This window comes from Primulina tabacum, chromosome 3 (genome assembly GCF_025594145.1).
Source record: "Primulina tabacum isolate GXHZ01 chromosome 3, ASM2559414v2, whole genome shotgun sequence".
Lineage (NCBI taxonomy): Eukaryota > Viridiplantae > Streptophyta > Magnoliopsida > Lamiales > Gesneriaceae > Primulina > Primulina tabacum.
In genome coordinates, this window is record NC_134552.1 from 31,404,783 (window position 1) to 31,413,554 (window position 8,772).

Genomic DNA, 8,772 nt, shown 5'->3' on the forward strand with positions numbered 1-8,772 from the left:
GTGAGCTAAACACGGGCCTAGGTCCAATCCTTGGGAAATACATGGGATGCAAATGCAACTATTACATTAGCTTCAATATTTACAAATAAATATCCATGGCAAAGAGGGATACAGCTCAATGGGGGTGGGAACGGGCCATAAACTAAGCCCACTTTAAATTTAATAATTATTACAATCATTCAACACAAAATATCCTAGCATACACCTAGAAATTTGGGCTTGAGCTTTTGATCATCCTTCATGCATAATATTACATATCATACACCAAGATTTTGATCATCCTTGATCCAATATTATATATCTTGAACCAATCACTAACCGCCACGATTTTAAACTAAATTAACAAAATATACAAACACCTTTGTCTATTTTCTTGTAACCAAATTTCTTATAAATCACAATTTACTATAAATAATTAAACTCCAACTTCAATTATTTATTTTATGAGAAAATATTTGCAACTTTTGTAATTTTAAAATTAAGGGCCCAAAAAACTCATTTTTCACCAAAAACATTTTGGCCCATTTAAAATTCACAAATATGTTAGCCATCCAATGGCCCAACAACTCAAGGCCCATGACACTTTGATATTTCAAAACACCTTTTGAAAACCCTAGTCGTCATCGCCATCGCCGGATTCCGGCCAACAACAAATTTTTTTTTTTTTTTAAAGGGGCTGTTCGGGCAGCCCCGAAATGGGCAGCAAGTTGCTGTCCGAAATTCCCCTTGCAATGCCTTGACTTTTTTTGCAAATTTTCATCTCATGCGGTTAGAAATCGACCTCAATATAATATTATGTATATGCCACACAAAAACTAGTATCCTTAGCTCATGATACCACTTGTAAGAGAAAAATCGAGCATCTTAGTACTAGTGTGCAACATATACTAATCACCTTTGTCATACATAGGGTGTTAAGAAATTATACCTATCAACCTCTTGAGGTTGATGATTGCTCCAACTAAGGTGTAAACACCTTTGCTCTTGTATGGCAAGAAAAATCTACAAGCTTCCTTTCTTCAAAATCAAGCCCACCACCAAACTTAAAAGATCCACCTTACACTTGCACTAGAAAATATAGGGCATTTTTCTTTTGAGAAGAGTTTTTGTTTTCAACAACTTGAAGAACAAAATGAGAGAAAAATGAGGAATATCTCACACACCCAGTTTTCGACCAAGTTAGAATGAATGGGAGAGTGAATTAGTTGTCTAGGTTGTGGGAAAAGTAGAATCACCTTTTGCATGCCATGCAATTTTTTTAATCAAAAGTATTCACAACTCTTCATCTCCCAAGCATGCAAAACCTAATGGAGTTGTAACATTTACAAAGGGCCCATGGACTCTTTAATTTAATTGTCTCAAACATATTTGAGCCCAATTAAACTTTACTTGATTTTACTCAAGCCCAATATTTAAATAAATATTTCCAATTGGGCTTTACAAGGCCCAATGTTATTTAATTAATTCAACACTTGAATTAATTTAATTATTTGGACTCTACTAGGCCCAGTAGTGTTTAATTAATTCAACACTTGAATTAATTTAATTTAGTCCATAACAATGTTTATGAAAATCATAATTTTCAAATACATTATTCACTTGGCCTAGTTTTAATTTAGGAACACATTCATAAATTAAAAATTACATTTCTCTCATAGAAGTCATACTTCTATTTTTCCTTACGCTTATAAACTCATTTATAAGCCGTTCAACACTTTGAACTATTTTACTTCTCAACGGGATCTATAAAGCTAGTACTTGTGTGGCCCTCAATGGTTTATTGAAACAACTAGCTGTGGGTTCACATCTCCATGTGATTCGGACTAAACATGTCCTTATACGAGCATACCCTAATTGCTCCATTCTTACTTATAAACTCCTTGATAACAAGAACGTCCGAACTCAAGTCTGATAGCACCCAACCAACCATGTTAAACGCCTAGCAGCATCGCTCACATGATTCCCTAGGTATCAAATGATAGTGCCTGCAAGAACCATTCAATTATGGTTAGCGTACAGTACGGTCCCTTCAACTCATATATCCCGACCGATTCAACTACCATTGGTTTATCGAGAGTTGTCAATGAATCGATACTATGTGTCATGTCGTAGTTGCATCGATGGAGTAATCTAGGAAACCACTTTCTTAATTACCACCATACTCTGATCAGAGATTTCAAACTACACATACATGAGAACACATAAGATATTTATACCCGGAGGTAAGCGGTGAATCCCCGACTACAATGCATCGACTCCTATATGTTTCGACAGAACACCCAACCTTGCCACCTGATGACCCCATGAGAGTCGGTAAACAAGTCAAAGTGTAATTCTAGCACATAGAGTCTCAATGTTGTCCCGGGTCATAAGGACTAATGGAGTACAACCATAAACTAGGACTTTTCCACTCGATAAGTGAGAACCACTTGGAAAGTCCTTTATTGAGGGTTGTTCAGTGCACTCTACCAGGAGCACCTATCTGCATGCTCGGACATCACAATGTACCCTACCAATGAAACATTGTACTCACATCGCAGATACTAGTCTCGAACTTGAGCGGCCTATATCCTTCTTAGTGGCGGCTGAATCGACTAGGAACCGTTTAGAATATACAGTATTACAACTATGAGTTTCATGTTACTCATCATATGAGCATCTCATATTCTTTCTACTATTTCTATATTCAAGGGCTTTATCTATGCAACTAGCATGTGTATATAGATAAAGAAGTGCCAAAATAATAATTTCAAATATTATTAAAATAAAGACTGTTCATACATAGAGTTTAAACATGAACCCTCAGCCAACACTTGGCTCGATGGGCACCTACTCTAACATCTATGGGGCATACTTTTCCATACATAACTCATACGTAACCAACATTCATAATCTCTATAATTTATTTACATTTAAATAGTGAACAATATAAATCTGGACGTAAAATATTTCATGAAAACATGCTGTTAAATAATTCATGCTTTGAATAAAATGCGTAAATGTAAAACTTACCGATCGAAGACGTGACTTCATGAGCTTCTCGTGGTCAATAGTAGTACAACCCTTTACAGAACCATTGCTTTGATACCAGCTATAATGGCCCGAAAATTCATGTTTGAAAATTTGCGGAAAATTTTAAAATTTTCTTTTAAAAATAATTAAGATGCCTCATTCACAAAATAAATTGATAAATCAAGTTTAATGTTTAAAAATAGCACCGGAAGAAATTATCGCTCACAAAATAACAAGTAAAGTAATTCAACAACTGATAAAAAAATTGTTTGAGCATAATTAAAAAAAAATGTTTGAGCGCTGTAAATGAGGTCCTCGGGTTCCACTACTGCCGACCCAAGCTAGCTCACTGGTCCCCGCCCTCGGCCCCAACATTATCATTACCTACAACAATCAAGTCTAGTGAGCCTAAAGACTCAGCATACATATATCGTAAGTAACGAGTAAATAATATAGTAAAATTGCATGGGAGTAAAATATCATGTCAAGAGGCATAATGTGAAAATAACTTATCATAAGCAATTATAATACGTGCATAACTCAACTGAAAATCACAGTGAAAATGTTTGCTCTTTGGAGCCCTGTAATAAAATATCATAAATTTTTTGTTGAGATTATGGTCTACGCAAGTGGCCCATGCACTGAACTGAACTGACCGGTAACTGGCGACCGGGTGAAATAATGAACGTCTGATCAGACTAATGCCACAGTATACTGGGTGGAACTGAACTGAACTGACCGGTAACTAGCGACCGGATAATACAATGCTCCCATGACAGTGAAATGGCCACAAGCAATATCGCATAAATCTCAAAAATAAATATTTTATATTTTTATGCACGTAATATAATTAAATGGCATAATGAAATATCCTGTATTATTTACCACATGGATTGGATCGTTCCCAGGCTCGCTGCGACCTAAATTTATCATAAAAAATATGCAAATGGTTTTCTTTACCAAACTTTGTAATTGAATCAAAAAACGAGACAATTACACTCAACGACCTCATACTTAATCATGACTCCGTGCCAACTCGAACCAACACCGAACCCTCATTTAGTCATTACTAAAATACACTTAAAATGAGGAAGTAATGCTCCAAAAATGATAAGGGCCGAAATTTTGGTGAATAGAGGCCAAAACATGAATAGCTCTTTCGAGAGTCAATTTGGCACATCGCACCGTCATTTCTCGTACGCCCTCAAAAATTATCCGAATCACAAACGGCCAAAAACATGACCTTCCCAACTTAATGAGGCACTTTCCAGTCCATGTCCATAGTCTAACAGCCAACCAAGAACTCAAACGAGCCACTGAACCGAAGCAGCAAGTTGCTGTGACAAAAATACAGCAGTTGTGCTTTGGTTTCCTTGCGTCGTTTGCGAGGCTAATGGCCATTGGGGCTTGAACCACCGACCAAAAACTCTTACCAACATCCTAAGGAATGATTTGAAACATGGATAAGGGCGCTAGGTCAGCCACAATTCGAATCACACCAGATACCAAACCATACGTCCCAACCGAGCACTAATTCTGCGCGTGGGATGTTTCCGTGGTTCTTGCTGTCATGGACCATTCCAGTGGCTATTTGGTTGACCATGGCATAATATAAACATCAAGAGGTAGGGTGTGAACCATGGCTAAGGGCCATAGGCCAACCAAGATCCATACCATTCCACAAAACCCGAAATACACTTGCTGTAAAATGAGAAGGGCCGAAAGGGGAAGGGGCTGTTCTTGTGTTTTGATTTAAAAACCGATGCAACCATGGACCAAGCCTCAAAAGGGTGACTTGGTCACGTCTTAGACATGCTAGGAAGGCGTTCTAACCATGGCTATAGGCCCCTAGGGCAGCCAAGATCAGACACTTCCCCGTGACAGCAACATGACAGAAAATCAAACACAATATGACACTCATGGGGAAGTTGCTGTCATTTCTGGATTCCAGTGGGTATGGGGCTAGAATCAATGGACAAATGTGTTCCTAACATGTCCTAGTACATTTCTAAATGCAGCTTAGGGAGCCTGGACACGATCCATCAACCTGAAACATCAAGAACAAGTAAACCGTGAGTAGCACAAGGAAGGGCCGAAAATCTGCATCTTGGATTTCGAAATGTTTTGTCATGTATTTAGGTTTTGGTTGAAAGATCATGATCATGTAGTGTTTAAAAATCATAATACGACTTGATTGAAGAGCAAAGAAGAACATATACATGTTTGGTTTCGTTTTGAAAAGAAAACGAACGAAACGCAACGACGCGGCGCGGAGGAGACAGAGCGTTTTCTTTCTTGCTTGCTACTCGATTTTTCCTCTTGTTATTAGCTATGAGGCTCACGATTTAAAACTCTGAAATACTCTCGATTTTGGTAATGGTGGAGGGGAAATGGTGGTTAGGAGAGTGAGGGGAAGGGGTTGCAATATAAGAGGGATGGCAAGACCAAGTCTACCTCTTTTTGAAATTTGAATTTGTTTGATATCAAAATGCTTTGTTGGAGAGGGAAATGGATAGGGTGTGACCGATTCTACATGTCCTCACAAGGCTCAGATAATGATCTTATATTAAATAAATGGTGGTTAATAAATGAAAGGATTATCATGCCAAGAAATAATAAAGAAATGGTCAAAGGTGAGTTGTCAAAGAATTGTTTACTCAACTAAGGGATGGCCGAAAATTGAACAATTAAATGGAGGGGAAATATTGTTTAGTTAGTAAATTTTTAAACCTTAAGAGCCTTACCTATCCTTTAAATAATTTAAGGAATCAACACCTTAATTATGGAACCTAATTGAACTTATTTCCTACTTACCTCAAGTTACTTCAATAATTCCTTAAACCTCCTTTTAACTTAAATCAACTTATTAGCTAGCAAAAATAAACTCTAGGAATGATTTCTCAATTCTTATATTCTATCTCAAAACTCCAATTCCAGTCAGGCCTCACTGAATTAACTGAAAAGATAAAAATTTAAACTACTGCATAAAATAATTAACTTTAAAGAAAAGCATTTAAATACTCATGCAATAAAGTCATTTTAATTTAAAATACTAGAATTATGCATGACTTATATGTAGTCTAATTTACGGGTTCTACAAGAACTACCATATTTTCATCTCATTTCCTACCAACTTCATTACACTACTTCTACCTACACATCTTACCATCCCTATTTAGACATATATTCATCCTCAATACACCATGAGCAATATAAAAATAATGTTCAATCCCAATATTGATACTTAAATCATCACGTGAAATCTAATGAGCAAAATAACTACCTAATAAACGACATAAACACATTATTATCATTTGTACGAGTAACCGGGCATTACAATTCTCCCCTCCTTCAAAGAATTTCGTTCTCGAAATTTTACATACCATATAGTTCAGGATATCTCTGTTGAATCTCGTCTTCTCGCTCCCAGGTTGCTTCTTCAATTGCATGATTGCGCCATAACAGTTTTTACCAAGGGTATTTCCTTGCCTCGTAAAACTTTTGATTTCCTATCGAGGATTTGGACTGGTGTTTCTTCATACGAGAGATTCGATGCAAGCTCCAATGATTCGTAATGAAGAACGTAAGAAGGATTGGCCAAATATTTCCGTAGCAAGGAAACATGAAAAACATTATGAACATTTGACAAGTTCAGTGGTAAAGCAACTCGATAGGCCCTGTCTCCTATTCTTTCCAAGATTTCAAATGGACCGATATATCTTGGACTCAATTTTCCCTTATTACCAAAACGTAAAATGCCCTTCAATGGTGATATCTTTAGAAATACATGGTTACCAATCTGAAATTCTAGTCGACGATGTCGCACATCAGCATAGCTTTTCTGTCGGCTTTGGGCGGTATGCATTCTTTCTCTGATTTTGGTTTCTAAATCGGCTTTCTGTTGTACCAATTCAGGGCCTAATAATTTTCTTTCTCCTACTTCATCCCAATGTACCGGAGAGTTACATTTTTTACCTTATAATGCAGTATATGGTGCCATTCCAATACTTGACTGGTAGCTATTGTTATATGTAAACTCAGCCAATGGTAGTTTACTGTCCCAACTACCTGGAAAGTCAATAGTACAGGCCCTCAACCTATCTTCTAAGATCTGATTCACTCGTTCTGATTGTCCATCAGTTTGAGGGTGGAATGTTGTAATAAATGCCCATCGAGTTCCCATAGCATGATGTAAACTCTTCCAAAATGCAGACGTAAATTTGGGATCTCTATTAGATACAATGGACACTAGGATGCCATGAAGTCTCACTATCTCTTTGAGGTATTCTTCAGCATATTGATTCATCGTGTATGTGGTCTTCACCGGAAGAAAGTGAGCTGATTTCATAAGTCGATCCACAATAACCCATATAGCATCGAATCCTCTTTGTGTTCTTGGCAAACCAAGAATGAAATCCATCGTGATATGCTCCCATTTTCATTCAGGAATAGGCAATGGTTTCAGAAGTCCTGCTGGTCTTTGATGTTCAGTCTTGACCTCTTAACAAGTTAGACATTGTGCAACAAATTGTGCGATGTCCTTTTTCATACGTGGCCACCAAAATAATGGTTTCAAATCTTTGTACATTTTGGTGCCTCCTGGATGTAATGAGTAGGGAGTAGCATGTGCATCAATAAGAATGTCGGTCCTGATTGTTCCTTGTTTCGGCACGCACAATCTACCTCGATATGTCCATATTCCTTCCCCATTCAATTCATAGTTCGAATGTCCTTTATCCTCATCTCGCTGCCTTAGTTGTTGTAATTCAGTATCTGTATTTTGTTCGGCCTTGATTCTGTCCGCAAGCGTTGGTCGAACCATGAGGGATGATAACTGGATTACAGCCCCTTTTGGAATAAAATCAATCTTCAAGTTCTGTAAATCCCATAAAATTTGTTCTTGTATTTGCATTGCAACAATAGAACTGAACTTTCAACTTAATGCATCAGCAACCACATTGGCTTTACCTGGATGATAGTTAATAACACAATCATAATCTTTTACTAATTCCAACCAACGTCGTTGTCTCATATTCAATTCTTTTTGCGTGAATAAATATTTCAAACTCTTGTGGTCCGTGTATATTTCACACCGTTCGCCATACAGATAATGGCGCCATATTTTCAACGCAAATACCACTGCTGCCAGTTCTAAATCATGTGTGGGATAGTTCTTTTCATATTCCTTCAATTGTCTTGAGGCATAAGCAATCACCTTCCCGTGCTGCATTAAAACTGCTCCTAAACCTTGTTTCGAAGCATCACTGTATACCACAAAATCTCCTGGTCCTTCTGGTATAGCAAGGACTGGTGCTGATGTCAATTTTGCCTTTAACTCTTGGAAACTGTGATCACATGCTTCGTTCCATACAAATTTCACATTCTTTCGTGTTAAAGCAGTCAAAGGCAATGATGTCTTAGAAAATCCCGCTATAAACCGCCGGTAATAACCAGCTAACCCAAGAAAACTCCGTACCTCGATAACAGTGGTCGGTCGTAGCCAGTTATTAACAGCTTCAATCCTGCTTGGATCCATTGATATGCCTTCTTTTGAGATAATATGGCCTAAGTATGCTATTTGTTCAAGTCAAAATTCACATTTCTTCCATTTTCCATATAAATGTTTATCCTTCAAAGTCTACAAAACAAATTTTAGATGTTCTCGATGCTCCTCTACAGTTCGTGAGTAGATGAGAATATCATCTATAAACACAATCACAAACTTGTCTAGAAATGGCTTAAAAATTCTGTTCATTAAAT

The 8,772-nt window shown here is 37.3% G+C and overlaps 1 protein-coding gene across 1 annotated transcript; it reads right to left on the minus strand.

Annotated features, from left to right (window-relative positions):
- Positions 1–7,950: 7,950 nt before the first annotated feature.
- LOC142538658 (putative mitochondrial protein AtMg00860) lies at positions 7,951–8,548 on the minus strand. Its single transcript, XM_075643966.1, has 2 exons — positions 8,228–8,548; positions 7,951–7,980 (listed from the first exon to the last, which is right to left on the minus strand). Exons 1-2 carry the CDS (start codon positions 8,546–8,548, stop codon positions 7,951–7,953), a joined length of 351 nt encoding a protein of 116 aa, XP_075500081.1.
- Positions 8,549–8,772: the final 224 nt, after the last annotated feature.